Consider the following 18,333-nt stretch of genomic DNA (forward strand, 5'->3'; position numbering starts at 1 on the left):
CCAAACGTTAACTGAGTGTTGCTAAAAGGAATGGTCATGTAACACAGTAGTAGAAATGCCCCTGTGCCAACTTTTTTGCAATGTGTTGCTGCCATCAGTTTTACAGTGTTTTGAAGTAAAATACTCCTTAAGGCTCCCAGAAGGAAACAAACAATCTGTTATCAGTCTGCTAAGCTAGGAAGAAGAGACATTAAAAGGACCAGAACAGACTTGCTTGGATCAGAGTTTTTAGATGCAAGCCGATATAATCGGACATGTTTTATTTTGCTGATATCAGGGTGATATAATAATGTTTTAAGCACCATTTTAACATTTTTACTGTTAAATGCAGTAATTATGGCCAAACCACAATCAAGTGGTGTTAATTGGAAGCAGGTGGTGAGGCTATTACTTCTAACTTCTGAAATCTTGCTATATACAAGTACGTTTGTACTTTATATTCAAATTTTAACAAAGATTTTAGAGGGCATGAGAAAAAAGACAGCAAAGCTCTCTTTGACTATATGGTCCTAATATTAGCAAGTATATTTTGCAACACAGTGTTTCTTAACCATAGGGCCGCAAATATTTGTTTCTCAGCTGTGGTCCGTATGGGGCCGCAGCGGTTCTCAGATGTAATACACTTTTCCACCACTTGTGGCAGTAATGGTAATATCAAACAAACAGAAGATGTCTGCCAGCTAAAGTCATAGAGAAGTTTAAGCTAAAAAAATATGACTTAAGTGATGAAGTTGTATTTTCATTTGCACATAAATTGTATTGACATTTTAGTTAAGAAACACACCATGATACATTTTGTTTTTTTTAGCACAACATGGTTGTATGTAAATGTATTTTTCGTCGAGTCCCTTCTTACGCATCATTTTTTTTTAGTACTTATTTTTTCTGATCAGACCCGGCTTAGCATAAGGGCTATGTGTTAAATCATAATCTTTGTGATGTACACATGGTTTCATATCATTTGACAAGATCGTAAACAGTGAGTCGGTTAGATATAATTATTGAACACATTGAGTGGGCTCCGGGACCCTCTGTAGTGGGAAAGTCTGGCCCCAAGGTCAAAAAGGCTAAGAACCCCTAATCTAGAGGATTCACTGCATTGGTGTGTACTGGTAGTTGTTTTACATGACATGTTGTATGTTGGTGAAGTGACTTTCTGTTTGCATTTTGGGTGGAGAAAGTTCCTGCTGGCAAGTGATGCGCATGCCTGCTTTTACTTGATCCTGCACAGATTAGATTTAACCACAATTATCATTATTTACATTGGCAGTAGGAATGTGCACTTGTCTAAGCAGGATATGTTTTGGACAATATCACAGACTTTCTGTCTGGAAGTTGTTAGTGTCAGTATTAGTGCAATACATTGAATTAATATCTTGTTGTTGCTTCATACTTGAAAGACATTCCAGTGATTGCCTCTACAAATCTTTCTTACTTCCTGCGGCCTTATAAGGTCACTTGATCCGCCAGCCAGGGGCATGGGTAAGAGTCCCCCCCACCCCCGCCGTGCACACCCCGGTGTGTGTTCCTTGTACACATCCGTCCGGGAAAGTTGAAGTTTACAATGATGAAACACGTACAAAGTGCACTGAAGGAATAATAAATGTTAAATCAAATGAACGTGGATGATTAATTGTGGTGAATTACACATTAATCAGAATGTACTCTCTTGTGATTCTTTATGTGAATGACGAAGGATATGTTCTGTTTGTGGGACGTTAAGTGTATCTTTCGGGGTTTTAGGGATCCAAACATACTATCCTCCAGTAATCTCATAGTTTAGTGTAATTCTAGCCCGAGCATCCTGAGAGGCTTAAGCCTGAAAAATACTCTTGCATCAGGTAACTTGCGTAAACTACGCCGGTTTACTCCTCCCCCCACACCTCCCAAAAATCCTGGCTTTGCGTCAGCGCCGACGTGGACCGCAGAGCTGTGATAGGTCAGCTTGTTTACTACATAATTTCCCGCGAAAGCAAAAAAACACACAAAGAAACAATAAAACAGAAGAGCGTTTAAGTCGGGAAATTCCCCACTATGACCATTTGTACAACACTTCTTTGCCGAATACAAAGATTACCGGACGGCCAAAATTTCCTGGAGAGAAATTGCGAAGAATACAGGTCTAAAGGTGAGCGAGTGCCTCAAGAAATGGAAGAACTTGGGAAAAAAAAGCTTGCATCACAAACAACACAATTTGGGAAATTCCACATGTGCCAAAAGTCTCCTGCTATCATTTACCACTTGTGGGTTGAAAGGCAGGGCACACATTTGGTTTACAGGGCCATCTTCATTATTGCCGATACAGTACACGAGGCGATTTTGTAGCTTGCTGTGTTCCAGCAGATGCTAAAACTCGCCAAGCCTCTGCCAATCTCTTGGTCACACCGATTGGCATTTTGTGTGTGGCAAATCCGTGGTTTCACAAACAAGATCGTCAAATCGACCTGCCGCCATCCGGGAGTAATTGACATGCGTTTTCTTCGTCCAGTCTCAGCGGTCGAACAAGCGTGGCAAAATCGCCCTTCCACTGCCTCGACTTGTTCAGTGGTCGCACAGCCCACCTTCGCGAGCATCTTCTCTTCCGGGTTGGAAGCATTGGGCCCCATTCAGCAACCGTTCTTAAGAACACATTTTGTTCTGAGGCCCACTTAGGAAGTTTTTAAGGAGATTTTTGTATTCACCAATGTTTTCTTAGCTGGGATTTGTTCGTAGGTAAGAACAAAATAGGGTGGCCTACTTGTTCTTAAGTGTGACAAGTTCCCTTACTTCTATTGTCTAATGTTAAATTAATATCATAGATGGATGGATAGATAGAAAGATAGATAGATAGATAAATAGATAGATAGATAGATGGATAGATAGATAGATAGATAGATGTATATATATATATATATATATATATATATATATAGATACATAGATAGATGGATAAAGATAAATAGAGATACTGTATATATAGAGAGATATATAGATACTAGTTAGATAGATAGATAGATATATAGAGATAGATAGAGATATATATAGAGAGATATAGAGATATATAGATAGATAGATACATAGAGAGATAGATAGATATAGATAAGACAGACAGACAGGCAGACATATAGCAAAATGAGCAATATATAGACATTTCAAAATACCGTGTGCGTGCACACACACGCACACACACACACACACACACACACACACGCACACACACACACACACACACACGCACACGCACACGCACGCAGGAACACCCGCACGCACGCACATACACACGCAATCATCAATTACCGGGGCGTTGATTTAGTGATTGGTGACTCTTTAAAATACTCAATTCACACAATGGCAATGCTTTTGCTGCTACTGCAAGATGCCGCAGATCGTGCCCTGGGGAGGGAGCGCATATTTCACAACAATGTAGACCTATTTGCCCGAAGTGACAAATATTTATTTGAACACTTTAGGCTACCTCAGCAGTCCCCCCTTTCTTAAACTTACGTTTTGACATTATGTATTTCCCCCGCAGGATAATACGAATTTATCTTCTGTAATCTGTTTGTGTTTTCTCTGTGTGTTTGATGTTCGGCTTTTCCGCCGGAATTGTGCCCTTATATGGGGAATTAAGGGCGTTTACCTATGCAAATTACGGAATTAAGGGTGTTTACATATGCATATTGGGAAAATAAGGGCGAGTTTATATGCAAATTATGATAGACACGCACGTGCTAACCATTCAGCATTCAGCAACTTAAGAACAGCAGGTGGTAACAATTGGGCCGTTTAAGAACTTGTCATGAATTTGAATGGACTCCTCTTAGGAAATCACTTAGGAAGAAAGATAAGAGGAAAAGTTAGGAACTTATTGCTGAATGGGGCCCATTGTGTACATTAAAAGTGATCGTTGTTTCAAAAGTAATAGTTCCAACTACGGTTGTCTGGTATACTAGCATAGTATAGCGGGACTAATGAATCAAGAACAGTACTATACTCTGTTTAAAAAGTACCAATTCTGGCGCGTCAGATAACGGACACATTTTTGCCGAAAAACTGACGATAAAGGTGAAGCTATAACACTGAAACGTCCTCAGGAAGAGGTGCTTTAAGACATGGCTAGCTAGCTAGCAGAGAACATCCATCCGCAGTCGGCAGTGTTTTAGCTACTTCTAATTCTCACTTCCATGGTGACGAATAAAGTTTCTTACAAGTATCATCCCTGCAGGACGAGGAAAAGCTAAACATGCTTCATTACCTACTCAGTGGCCTAGTGGTTAGAGTGTCCGTCCTGAGATCGGTAGGTTGGGAGTTCAAATCCCGGCCGAGTCATACCAAAGACTATGAAAATGGGACCCATTACCTCCCTGCTTGGCACTCAGCATCAAGGGTTGGAATTGGGGGTTAAATCACCAAAATGATTCCCGGGCGCAGCCACCGCTGCTGCCCACTGCTCCTCTCACCTTCCAGGGGGTGATCAAGGGTGATGGGTCAAATGCAGAGAATAATTTCGCCACACCTAGTGTGTGTGTGCCAATCATTGGTACTTTAACTTTAACTTTAACTTTTAACTTTAATTACAAACCCTAGGAGTATACAATAGCTCACCGGTGTCACCGCTAACAAAAGCTAGCGCGCCTGAATGTAAACAAATGCCATGGGTGGATCTACACCTGACATTCACTGTAATGATACCAAGTACAATAGTGTATCTAGTCGATACTACTATGATCATCGATATTTTTTATCGTCACAAAATCTGTTTTCCCTTTTTTTAAATTCAAATTATGTATATAAACTCAGGAAATACGTCCCTGGACACATGAGGACATTGAATATGACCACTATGTATGATCATGTAACTACTTGGTATCGGATCGATACCTAAATTTGTGGTATAATCCAAAACTAATGTAAAGTATCCAAACAACAGAATAATTATTACATTTTAACAGAAGTGTAGATAGAACATGCTAAAACAGAAAATAAGCAGATATTAACAGTAAATGAACAAGTGGATTAATAATCAATTTGTACAGCTTGCCCCTCATACTTTTGACAAAATAATAGAATGATAAATGACACAATATGTTACTGCATATGTCAGCAGACTAATTAGGAGCCTTTGTTTGCTTACAAATTGCTACTAAAACACAAGTTGTCTAGTATGTTCACTATTTTATTTAAGGACAAAATTGTTCTTCGGTTGCGTCTCTGCAGCATCGCGTGGACATCGGGGGCGGTACCTCTGGATTGGCAGACCGGGGTGGTGGTTCCTCTCTTTAAGAAGGGGAACCAGAGGGTGTGTTCTAACTATCGTGGGATCACACTCCTCAGCCTTCCCGGTAAGGTCTATTCAGGTGTACTGGAGAGGAAGCTACGCCGGATAGTTGAACCTCGGATTCAGGAGGAACAGTGTGGTTTTCGTCCTGGTCGTGGAACTGTGGACCAGCTCTATACTCTTGGCAGGGTCCTTGAGGGTGCATGGGAGTTTGCCCAACCAGTCTACATGTGCTTTGTGGACTTGGAGAAGGCATTCGACCGTGTCCCTCGGGAAGTCCTGTGGGGAGTGCTCAGAGAGTATCGGACTGTCTGATTGTGGCGGTCCGCTCCCTGTACGATCAGTGTCAGAGCTTGGTCCGTATTGCCGGCAGTAAGTCGGACACGTTTCCATTGAGGGTTGGACTTTGTCACCGATTCTGTTCATAACTTTTATGGACAGAATTTCTAGGCGCAGTCAAGGCGTTGAGGGGATCCGGTTTGGTGGCTGCAGGATTAGGTCTCTGCTTTTGCAGATGATGTGGTCCTGATGGCTTCATCTGGCCAGGATCTTCAGCTCTCGCTGGATCGGTTCGCAGCTGAGTGTGAAGCGACTGGGAAGAGAATCAGCACCTCCAAGTCCGAGTCCATGGTTCTCGCCCGGAAAAGGGTGGAGTGCCATCTCCGGGTTGCGGAGGAGACCCTGCCCCAAGTGGAGGAGTTCAAGTACCTCGGAGTCTTGTTCACGAGTGAGGGAAGAATGGATCGTGAGATCGACAGGCGGATCGGTGCGGCGTCTTCAGTAATGCGGACACTGTATCGATTCGTTGTGGAGAAGAAGGAGCTGAGCCGGAAGGCAAAGCTCTCAATTTACCGGTCGATCTACGTTCCCATCCTCACCTATGGTCATGAGCTTTGGGTTATGACCGAAAGGACAAGATCACGGGTACAAGCGGCCGAAATGAGTTTCCTCTGCCGGGTGACAGGGCTCTCCCTTAGAGATAGGGTGAGAAGCTCTGTCATCCGAGGGGAGCTCAAAGTAAAGCCTCTGCTCCTCCACATCGAGAGGAGCCAGATGAGGTGGTTCGGGCATCTGGTCAGGATGCCACCCGATCACCTCCCTAGGGAGATGTTTAGGGCACGTCCGACCGGTAGGAGGCCACGGGGAAGACCCAGGACACGTTGGGAAGACTATGTCTCCCGGCTGGCCTGGGAACGCCTCGGGATCCCCCGGGAAGAGCTGGACGAAGTGGCTGGGGAGCGGGAAGTCTGGGCTTCCCTGCTTAGGCTGCTGCCCCCGCGTCCCGACCTCGGATAAGCGGAAGAAGATGGATGGATGGATGGATGGATTGTTCTTCGGTTGCATTAAGAAACATGTTTAATGTACCGTAAGATTTTTTGTTAAAATAAAGCCAATAATGCAATTTTTTGTGGTCCCCTTTAATTAGAAAAGTATCGAAAGGTATCAAAAAGTATCGAAATACATTTGGTACCGGTACCAAAATATTGGTATCGGGATAACCCTAGTTCCAACTCCAACTCGAAAGTAGGTGTCGCTTCACACAGGAAGCTGTCTCTCACTGACAAAGTTAATAATAATAATAATGGATTAGGTTTATACGGCGCTTTTCTAGATATCCAAAGCACTGAGAACCCATCATTCATTCACTCCACATTCACACGTTGATAGATAGATAGACAGATAGACAGATAGACAGATAGATAGATAGATAGATAGATAGATAGATAGATAGATAGATAGATAGATAGATAGATAGATAGATAGATAGATAGATAGATAGATAGTACTTTATTGATTCCTTTAGGAGCGTTCCTTTAGGAAAATTAAAATTAAAATTCCAGCAGCAGTGTACAGAATTGAGATCGAATTTAAAAAGTTAAAAGTAAATAATGGGGGTATAAATGGAAATAAAATAGAAAATATAACAATAAGAATAAAAAAAGCAACAATAAGAATAAAAAAAGCAACAATAAGAATAAAAATATAACAGTAAAAATAAGAATATAACAAGAGAAACTAGGCAGTAGTGACCATGTTATGAAAAAGTATTGCACTGTTAATTGCACTGTTCTTTGTTTTTGTTTTGCATCCCCTGTCATCCTAAACAATTATGTCCGCTTCTGTAATATGCATTATTTGCACTTCTGATTAGTTTTCGGCGCAGTAAATCAGTCATATACGATGTATTGTTGGATGTTTATACATGGGGGCGTCACTGTAGCGTAAACTACATTTATTTGATTTGGTATACGTCGCTAGCAATAGTGTCTGTGTTTCTTCTTCAACCACCGCGTTTGAAGGTTGCAAAAAGACTGCATATTTTCAAATATGTTGTTATTATTCAGACAAGGCAAGCGCAAAAAAAAGAAATAGACAAAGACAAAGAGAGACTAGAAGGAGAAGGAGTAGCAGAAGAAGAAGAAGGAGTACAAGGAGTACAAGGAGCAGCAGCAGAAAAAGAAGAAGAAGAAGAAGAAGAAGAAGAAGAAGAAGCAAAAGCAGAAGCAGATACAGAAGCCTCGCTTGGCCAGTAGGTGGTCGTGGCAAGTTCCTCGTTATTGTGCAATAATAAGGTATACAAAGAATACAGTATAGCGCTGCTATTAGCTTTTAGCATGCTAAAAAAACCCACAAAAAACTAGCACACTAATTGCTAGCTGGCAACTAGCGCGGTAGTCGCTACCTGGCAACTAAGGCAGTCGTCGCTACCTAGCACCGCTGATCGCCGGCTATCTTAAATGCTAACACAAATATAATAAGATCCTTATTGCTTTTAATGTTTTGAGTAGTGAGTAGGGTGTTCGTGTCTGTTGGATAAATGTTAGAGATATTTACATATGTGAAGAAATTGCGAGGGAATTAAAAAAAAAGTCTAATCTCCCCAAGGCAGGCCCCTGTTGAAAACCGCTGCGATAAGATATCAGCACATCTGTAGACGTACACAAGCCTGTAGACTTGTGTATGTTAGAAAAAGCATGATCTATTCAAAACTCAATGCTATGCATGAAAAACACCAACCTTATGACAAACTCAATGCTTCGTTTTGTGGGGTGATAATTGTTTTTTGGCGACACCTAGTGACCACAATAATTCATTAAGTTTTAGTTTAGTTTATTATTTCTTCAGTCAATGGTCAACAAAATAAACAAACAGTTTTACATAAACAAACAGTTGTACATTCATAAATTGACAAAGTTACAGACCGAAAAGGTTTAGGCTGAAGTTGAACACTTATTTTGCCTAACCCTATAAACAATCTCAAATACAAGATGAGCTTCCTAAAAACATGAAATTTCATTTACACAACATGAACACTGTTCAAATATATACACAGTAAAGACATGTGAAATATCCCTGTACACGTGTTGGTTAAACATTTGTACCAATAATATACTATATACAAACACTTATACTTCCATTATTATTTATATCCCACATTTAGTTTTGTAATGAACATTGATCATAGGATTAACTACTGTGTTGTCTCAAGAATGATATATATTTTTCTAAGACATTGGTCTTAAAGTGTTTTTTAAATGTGTGAATGGAACTGGAACAATTTAAGGAATCCCAAACTGTTCCACAGATGAACCCCCCTGACAGAAACACATCTACTTTTTAAGCTCGTTCTTATGTTTGCTTTCTGAAAGACAGCTGAACCTCTGAGGTCATAGGGACTCTCCATGGGTTTGAACCTCTCCTGTAGACACCGAGGCAGCATGTGGTTATGAGCTTTGTACGTCACAATAGCAGTGTTGAGGTCAACAAGATCATGCAGTTTTAATGTTTTTAATTTAATAAACAAAGCATAATAATCTGCATAAATTAAGCTCACAACGTAGTGAATGATGCGGACACATTTGTTACCTAAAACTTTCTAATACGCTTCTGCCTTGGAGACTTTGTATGTGTACTGTAAGTAATATGCAACAATAATGTGCTGTTTTAGACAGCAAAATATTGTTAAAGCACTTTTTATTCGGGAAAGGTACTCTTCACATTTGAACTGATACGGTACCAATTACCGGTACCTGGGAATCGATACCGGTACTCAATGGTGCTAATTTACGGTACTTTTGTGTGTGTTAATACATATTAATTGTTTTTATTAATAAAACCTTTTTTTGATTACAACATTTAAAAATGAGGTGATTATGATAAGTGCTGTTCAGTTGTAATATCTTGTATTATCATCATATCATTTGCAAGTATGACATTAAGTAACAATTACAGTTGCAAGTTCAAGACGTTAGATGACAGCAGTGTATAGTTTATAATGTGTGTTTTTGTTTTTTTGTTGCGCCCTAGAAAGTGTTAAGTATTGTACTTATTACGCACCACCTGTTTGAATGTAACTTGCATCTTAGTTGTAGTTTTCATTAACACATTTGGAGGTGTTGTAATCACCATGTCAAAGCCCTAATGCTAATCCTTGTCATTTCAATAGCAAAGCCAATATATATAAGCATAAAGCTAGCGCATTTTTGGAAAAGTGGAGCCTTACTTTACTTCATAGGAGCGTTTTTTGAGTCAATTTCAGTGGTCAAAACTGCAAGGAATTTAGGGATTTTACCATCTACAATCTGTAATATCATCAAAAGGTTCAGAGAATCTCAAGACATCACTGCACGTAAGCAGCAAGGCTGAAAACCAACATTGAATGCCCGTGACCATCAATCCATCAGGCGGTAATGCATCAAAAAGCGACATCAGTGTGTAAAGGATATCACCACATGGGCTCAGGAACACTTCAGAAAACCACTGTCAGTAACTACAGTTTGTCACTACATCTGTAAGTGCAAGTTAAAACTCTACTATGCAAAGCCAAAGCCATTTATCAACAACACCCAAAAACGCAGCCGGCTTCGCTGGACCCGAGCTCATCTAAGATGGACTGATATTTTCTTTGGTCTGACAAGTCCACATTTCAAATTGTTTTTGGAAACTGTGGACGTCGTGTCCTCCGGAACAAAGAGGAAAATAACCATCCGGATTGTTAGAGGCGCAAAGTTCAAAAGCCAGCATCTGTGATGGTATGGGGATGTATTAGTGCCCAAAGCATGGGTAACTTACATATCTGTGAAAGCACCATTAATGCTGAAAGGTACATACAGGTTTTGGAGCAACATATGTTGCCATCCAAGCAACGTTATCATGGACGCCCCTGCTTATTTCAGCAAGACAATGCCTAGCCACGTGTTACAACAGCGTGGCTTCATAGTAAAAGAGTGCGGGTACTAGACTGGCCTGCCTGTAGTACAGACCTGTCTCCCAATGAAAATGTGCGGCGCAATATGAAAACTAAAATACTCCAACGGAGACCCCGTACTGTTGAACAACTTAAGCTGTACATCAAGCAAGAATGGGAAATAATTCCAGCTGAAAAGCTTCAAAAATTGGTCTCCTCAGTTCCCAAACGTTTACTGAGTGTTGTTAAAAGGAAAGGCCATGTAACACAGTGGTAAAAATGCCACTGTGCCAACTGTTTTGCAATGTGTTGCTGTCATTAAATTCTAAGTTACTAATTATTTGCAAAAAAAAATGTTGTTTCTTAGTTCGAACATTAAATATCTTGTCTTTGCAGTCTATTCAATTGAACATAAGTTGAAAAGGATTTGAAAATCATTGTATTCTGTTTTTATTTACGAATTACACAACGTGCCAACTTCACTGGTTTTGGGTTTTGTATGTGAATCGGTGCCCGGTAGGACCGACGGGATTTGGTCGGTGCCAAAAAAGTACCGGATTCTGTACCCATCCCGAGTTATTATGTATTGTATGTCTTGCTTGTGTGCTCATGTGTGCTTACAGTAGCTGTTGTGTAGCTGCTAGCTCCAAGTAGCCCACATCTTACCATGTTTACCTTTTGTAAATGACTCCACTAAAATACAAGAATAGACTATCCTTTACTTTCTCACACATGCTTACCACTTCAGATACAGGCTCACTTAAAAAAAACAACAACCTTACTATAAAGATCTGAGCAGTCATTTGCACTGACAATGATCACCACAACACCGATGATGATGGCTAATGTCATGGGAGCAGATTCTGCGTCGAACAGTGTAAACAGGAGTTATGTCCACACAGCATCACAACATACCGCCGGGACGTTCATGGTTGCGATCGGTGTGCAGCAACATGGCGATGGGCATCCCAACATTTTTGGAGCGTCCGGCGACCAGCACATTCTTTCCCACTGTCTTGATACCTGCATGGCACGGTTTCAAGGGGAAATAGTTGGAATGAATTATGCTCAGGGAAAAGATAACTCAAAACTTCTATGAATGAATACCATTTTTAATTAGGGATTTTGCTGCATTCTTTTCCTTCCTAACAAGGTTGGAAAAAGAAGGAACGTTAAAAAAATGAATGCATAAAGTAAAGCATCCAATGACTATAGCTTGAATAAAATTATGACATCACATTTACACAAATATATTATTATATACAGTGGCAAATTATTCTTACTTATCTTAAACAACAATACTGTGCAATAGTTAATTCATTTAACAGCAATCCATTCGCTGTTTAAAGTCTATTGTATATTTCAATTTGTATTACCTGGGGGCTTTATTGGCTGTAAGCCATAATCATCCAAATTATCAAGGAATTGAGAAACATCTTTGAACATTTCTGTTTGTGTGTCGTGAATTGATAATAATGTATGACTTTCCTCTTTTCAGTGAAATAAATTAACTTTTCCGCAATGTTCTAATTTCTTGGCATGCACCTGTATGTGGAATGCCTTCAGTGGGTAGCAATATTAAGATGAACAACAGAACAGAAACCTGTGAACCTCTGGCCGGAGTTGATTGAAGCTTAACAGCTAGCATAAAAACGCTAACATGCTAACGTAAGCTTGTTATAATAGAAACAGCTGGCATACTTACAAGATAGCGGCAAGTATCAAAATACATAGTTTTTAGGTTCAAATTACCGTATTTTTCGAACTATAAGTCGCAGTTTTTTTCATAGTTTGGCCGGGCTCCAGTGCGACTTATATATGTTTTTTTCCTTTTTTATTATGCATTTTCGGCAGGTGTGACTTATACTCCGGTGGGACTTATACTCCGAAAAATACGGTAATACAATTTGCTAAAAATACAAGCATGAAACATTAGTATGGTAACATTAGCATGAAGACATAGGAAAAGTTAACTTACTTCTACAATGGCAGCAAGTATCAAAAGCCATTATATTTAGGTTTAAACAAATAAAATTAGATAAAATGCTAGCATACAATGCTAGCATGCTAACATTAGCATGACAACATAGGAAAAGTCAGCGTACTTCTAAAATGGTGCCAAGTGTCAAAAGCCTTGATTTTTAGGTTTATGCAAAAATGCTAGCATAAAACATTAGCATGCTAGCATAGGAGAATTGAGCATACTTTTAAGATGGCGCTAAGTATCGAAATGCATGATTTATAGGTTTAAACATACACAATTAGCTCAAATGCTACTATAAAGCATCAGCACCCTAACTTCGCACGCTTTGCAACAAAATTATCAAGGAATTAAGAAACATCTTTGAACGTTTATGTTTGTGTGTCGTGAATCGATAATAACGTATGACTTTCATCTTTTCAGTGAAATAAATGAACTTTTCCGCAATGTTCTAATTATTGACATGCACCTGTGTGTGGAATGCCTTCAGTGGGTAGATGAACTACAAAACGGAAATTTTGATGGGCCTGCTATCTGTGCTACGTACATCTGGCTGGAGTTGATTAAAACTAAATAGCTAGCATAAAACGCTAACATGCTAATGTTAGCTTGTTATAATGGAAACAGTTGGCATACTTAGCGGCAATCAAATTTGCTAAAATGCGAGGATACAATGTTAGCAAACTAACATTAGCATGACGACACCGAAGTCAGCGTACTTCTAAAATGGTACCAAGTGTCGAAAGCCATGATTTTTAGGTTCATGCAAAAATGCTAGCATAAAACCTTAGCATGCTAGCATAAGATAAGTTAGCATACCTTTAAGATGGCGCTAAGTATCGAAATCCACGATTTATAGGTTTAAACATACACAAATAGCTAAAATGCTAGTATAAAGCGTCAGCACGATAACATTAGCACGCTTCACAGCAGGCCCATAATAATTTAATTTACGTAGGGGAAAAATTGCTAAAGGGGCTGTTTGCAACTTGCTCCCACTTACATTGAGCACAAAGCAGACAATATAACAAGAACAACATTGGCTATCTTATGTCACCTTTAGTGGTTTAACAGAACATATTGGTTTTAAAACTGTCTATATCTTTCACAATTACTAAGTATGAGTAATAAAAATGTTTACCGGCTCGAATGAAATGATTGGTGTAAATGGCGGTCACTCACCCTGTCTCGTCAACACGTACGTGCAGGGAGCGCGTGCACATATACAAAACCCAAAACCAGTGACGGTACGTTGTGTTAATCGTAAATAAAAACAGAATACAATGATTTGCAAATCCTTTTCAACCTCTATTCAATTGAATATCCTGCAAACACAAGATACTTAACGTTCGAACTGGTAAACTTTGTTATTTTTTGCAAATATTAGCTCATTTGGAATTTGGTGCCTGCAACATGTTTCAAAAAAGCTGGCGCAAGTGGCAAAAAAGACTGAGAATGTTGAGGAATGTTCATCAAACACTTCTTTGGAACATCCCATAGGTGAACAGGCTAATTGGGAACAGGTGGGTGCCATGATTGGGTAATGAAGCAGCTTCCATGAAATGCTCAGTCATTCACAAACAAGGATGGGGTGAGGGTCACCACTTTGTGAACAAATGCGTGAGCAAATTGTCCAACAGTTTAAAAACAACATTTCTCAACGAGCTATTGCAAGGACTTTAGGGATTTCACCATCTACGGTCCGTAATATCATCAAAATATCTTCCATGCGGACTGGACACTGGCCAAGAGTTGGTGGACGGCCGAGGGTGGAGTCGTTGCTTTGTTGGGTCTGCTCCTGTCTCTGGCCATGCTCCCCCCACCCCAGCAGACGATGGCGTGGAACACCGCAGAGGCCACCACAGTGTATATGTTTATTTTTGTTGTTGTTGTTGTTTTACTTTTGTGGCTGTGTGTAGAAGTGGCTGGTTGCATCAGCTCTGCTCTTTTAATGTCTTTAATGTCCTTTGTGTTCTTTGATGTTTCCCTCTTATACACATGTGTGCTATGGCTATGAGTTTTTTTCCCCCTTGGCCTCAGTCTCGAACCCTTCTCCAGGGGCCCAGACTTGGACTGAATTCCAGCATCTGTGATGGTGTGGGGCTGTATTAGTGCCCAAGGTATGGGTAACTTACACATCTGTGAAAGCACCATTAATGCTGAAAGGTACATACAGGTTTTGGAGCAACATATGTTGCCATCCAAGCAACATTATCATGGATGCCCCTGCTTATTTCAGCAAGACAATGCCAAGCTACATGTTACAACAGCGTGGCTTCATAGTAAAAGAGTGTGGGTACTAGACTGGCCTGTCTGTAGCCCAGACCTGTCTACCAATGAAAATGTGTGGTGCAATATGAAGCCTAAAATACGACGACGTAGACCCCGCACTATTGAACAACTTAAGCTGTACATCAAGCAAGAATGGGAAAGAATTCCACCTGAAAAACTTAAAAACTTGGTCTCCTCAGTTCCCAAACGTTTACTGAGTGTTGTTAAAAGGAAAGGCCATGTAACACAGTGGTAAAAATGCTCCTGTGCCAACTTTTTTGCAATGTGTTGCCGCCATCAGTGTGTGTATGGGTGAATGTGGAAATAGTGTCAAAGCGCTTTGAGTTCCTTAATAAAAAAGGTAGAAAAGCGCTATACAAGTACAACCCATTTACCATTTACCATTCAATTCTAAGTTAATGATTATTTGCAAAAACAAATTAAGTTTCTCAGTTCGAACATTAAAATCTTGTCTTTGCAGTCTATTCAATTAAATATAAGTTGAAAAGGATTTGCAAATAATTTTATTCTGTTTTAATTTACGATTTACACAACGTGCCAACTTCACTGGTTTTGGGTTTTGTATATACGTACGTAGTTACGTCATTACGTTCTACAACCCGTAAGAGGGCGGAATATGACATTGGAAAGTTAGCGACATCTGTATAAATGTTGCAAACTGCTCCTTTAACTGGCGTGATATGAATGGACAAAATATCTACAAAAATGGGTTACAAATTAGATGAAAAAGGAAAACACTGTAAAAGCAAAGTTGTTTAGTAAAAGTAAAGGGATCGCAAGTTATATACAATTAGAATCAGGCGCCATCTAGTATTAAGTAACATAATACTATGGTGTACCATTATGTACTTTTCTATGGGTATTTAGATATCAATGAAGTACACTCCAAAACGATTTCATGCACACCTGAGGGTTATATAAAGAAAATGCAATGCAAATGTTAGTTTTGGCACTGAAGTGGTTCACCTGATCTTTTGATGATCTCCCACACAGCTGCAGGCGTGGCAGGCACCATGGATCTCTGGTCAAGACACAGCTTGCCAATATTCACAATATGGAAGCCATCCACATCTTTCTCCGGAGCAATGGCATTACACACTGCCCTTTCGTTGATGTGATCTAAAAAAAAATGCGGGGGCATGGATACAATTTATTTTGGAAGCACTGCAGAAAGCCAAGTTTTATAGGCGATTATAGTAAATGATCATCTTCAAAGTGATGCCAGCGATGTGTTTGTGTTTACCAGGAAGTGGCAGCTGCACCAACAGACCGCTGACACGCCAGTCGCGGTTCATCTTGTCAATTAGATCCAGCAGCTCCTCCTGAGAGACGGAGCTGGGTCGCAGCACCGTGTCACTGGAGATACCTAGCATGTGCACACGCATTGCATTAGGAGCATTCAAAAATATAGTCATGCATGGTGGTTTGCTGCTCTCTGTTTATCCCAAAGGTGTCCAAAGTGCAGCCATTTGCGGCCCACGGCACGTTCTAAAAAAAACATAACAGTGGAATAAAAGAGCATAACGACAAAAAGTTGCAATGTTCACTCTAATAACACAAAGCTGTCATGCAGTCTGTTTGTTTTCCTTCAAAACTGTCAGTGCTCTAAAACAATTATGAATCAAAATCAATGGCGTTATTAATTATTGACCCTTAAAGCTCCAATTACTTCACAGCAAATATTCCATTTTGAAAATGTTACTATGACAAAAAAAAGCATTAAGCATAAAAAAATTATAAACATTTATAAATCGACAAATAGATCTGAAGTTGATCTAAAAAAATTTGCTTTGAAAGTTTAAAAAAATATTTTTTACTTATTTTATTTGTAACACTTTTATGAGTTGACCCTTTTGGATACTAAACAATTTCAGTGGGGTTGTTTTAAACTGGCATTGCTAAAAAAAAATATATGACTCAAAATAAATATTATTAATTATTGACCTGCTGTATAAAATGAAGGCTCCATTACTTCACATCAAATATTCCACTTTCAAATATTTGTTGGCCAAAATATTGTATAATTTGTGGGTTTACCATAAAAAAAAAATTAAAAAAATGATATGACAAAAAAGGCATTAAACATTAAAGAGCATAAAACAATTATAAAAACCTATAATCTGAAAAAATGTTTGCATTGAAAGTTAAAAAATATATTTTTAACTTTGAATTTATTTGTAACACTTTTATGAGTTGACCCTTTTGGATCCTAAATAATTTCAGTGGGGTTGTTTTAAACCGTCATTGCTAAAAAAAAATATATATATATATATATGAATCAAAATAAATGTTATGAATTATTGACCTGCTGTATTGAATGAAGGCTCCAATTACTTCACATCAATTATTCCACCTTGAAATATTTTTGGCCCAAAATATTGCGTAATTTGTGGGTTTACCATAAAAAAAACCTTTTTTTTCTATGACAAAAAAGGCATTAAACATTAGAGAATTAAAAAAATTATAAAAACCTATAATCTGAAGTTGATCTAAAAAAATGTTGCTTTGAAAGTTAAAAAGTATATTTTTAACTTTGAATTTATTTGTAACACTTTTATGAGTTGACCCTTTTGGATCCTAAATAATTTCAGTGGGGTTGTTTAAAACCGTCATTGCTAAAAAAAAAAAAAAAAAAAAAAAAAAATGAATCAAAATAAATTTTATGAATTATCCCCAGGTGCATGCGAGTGTCAATGTTGTCTGTCTATCTGTGTTGGCCCTGCGATGAGATGGCGACTTGTCCAGGGTGTAGCCTGCCTTCCGCCCGAATGCAACTGAGATCGGCTCCAGCACCCCCCACGACCCCAAAAGGGACAAGCGGTAGAAAATGGATGGATGGATGTTTATGAATTATTGACCTGCTGTATTGAATGAAGGCTCCAATTACTTCACATCAAATATTCCACCTTGAAATATTTTTGGGCCAAAATATTGCATCATTTGTGGGTTTACCATAAAAAAACAACAATTTTTTCTATGACAAAAAAGGCATTAAACATTAGAGAACTTAAAAAATTATAAAAACCTATAATCTGAAGTTGATCTAAAAAAATGTTGCATTGAAAGTTAAAAAATATATTTTTAACTTTGAATTTATTTGTAACACTTTTATGAGTTGACCCTTTTGGATCCCAAATAATTTCAGTGGGGTTGTTTTAAACTGTCATTGCTAAAATAAAAATAATGAATCAAAATAAATGTTATTGACCTACTGTATTGAATGAAGGCTCCAATTACTTCACATCAAATATTCCATTTTGAAATATTTTTGGGACAAAATATTGCATATTGTGTGGGTTTACCATAAAAAAAACATTTTTTTCTGTGACAAAAAAAGGCATTAAACATTAGAGAACATAAAAAAATTATAAACATTTATAATCGACAAATAGATCTGAAGTTGATCTAAAAAATCTTGCATTGAAAGTTAAAAATAATATTTTTAACTTCGAATTTATTTGTAACCCTTTTATGAGTTGACCCTTTTGGATCCCTAAGAATTTCAGTGGGGTTGTTTTAAACTGTCATTGCTAAAAAAAAAAAATGAATCAAAATAAATGTTATGAATTATTGACCTACTGTATTGAATGAAGGCTCCAATTACTTCACATCAAA

The 18,333-nt window shown here is 38.7% G+C and overlaps 1 protein-coding gene across 1 annotated transcript in view; it reads right to left on the minus strand.

Moving 5' to 3' along the window:
* The window catches only part of LOC133620379 (bifunctional methylenetetrahydrofolate dehydrogenase/cyclohydrolase 2, mitochondrial-like), a 55,956-nt gene that overhangs the window by 22,859 nt on the left and 14,764 nt on the right, over positions 1–18,333 (minus strand). Inside the window, exons 3-5 of the mRNA XM_061981836.1 lie at positions 15,962–16,084; positions 15,685–15,837; positions 11,361–11,468 (exon numbers count right to left, since the gene is read on the minus strand). Coding sequence (XP_061837820.1) covers positions 11,361–11,468; positions 15,685–15,837; positions 15,962–16,084 — 384 coding nt within the window. The remainder of the gene's footprint in view (positions 1–11,360; positions 11,469–15,684; positions 15,838–15,961; positions 16,085–18,333) is intronic.

This window comes from Nerophis lumbriciformis, linkage group LG24 (genome assembly GCF_033978685.3).
Source record: "Nerophis lumbriciformis linkage group LG24, RoL_Nlum_v2.1, whole genome shotgun sequence".
In the NCBI taxonomy this organism is placed as follows: domain Eukaryota; kingdom Metazoa; phylum Chordata; class Actinopteri; order Syngnathiformes; family Syngnathidae; genus Nerophis; species Nerophis lumbriciformis.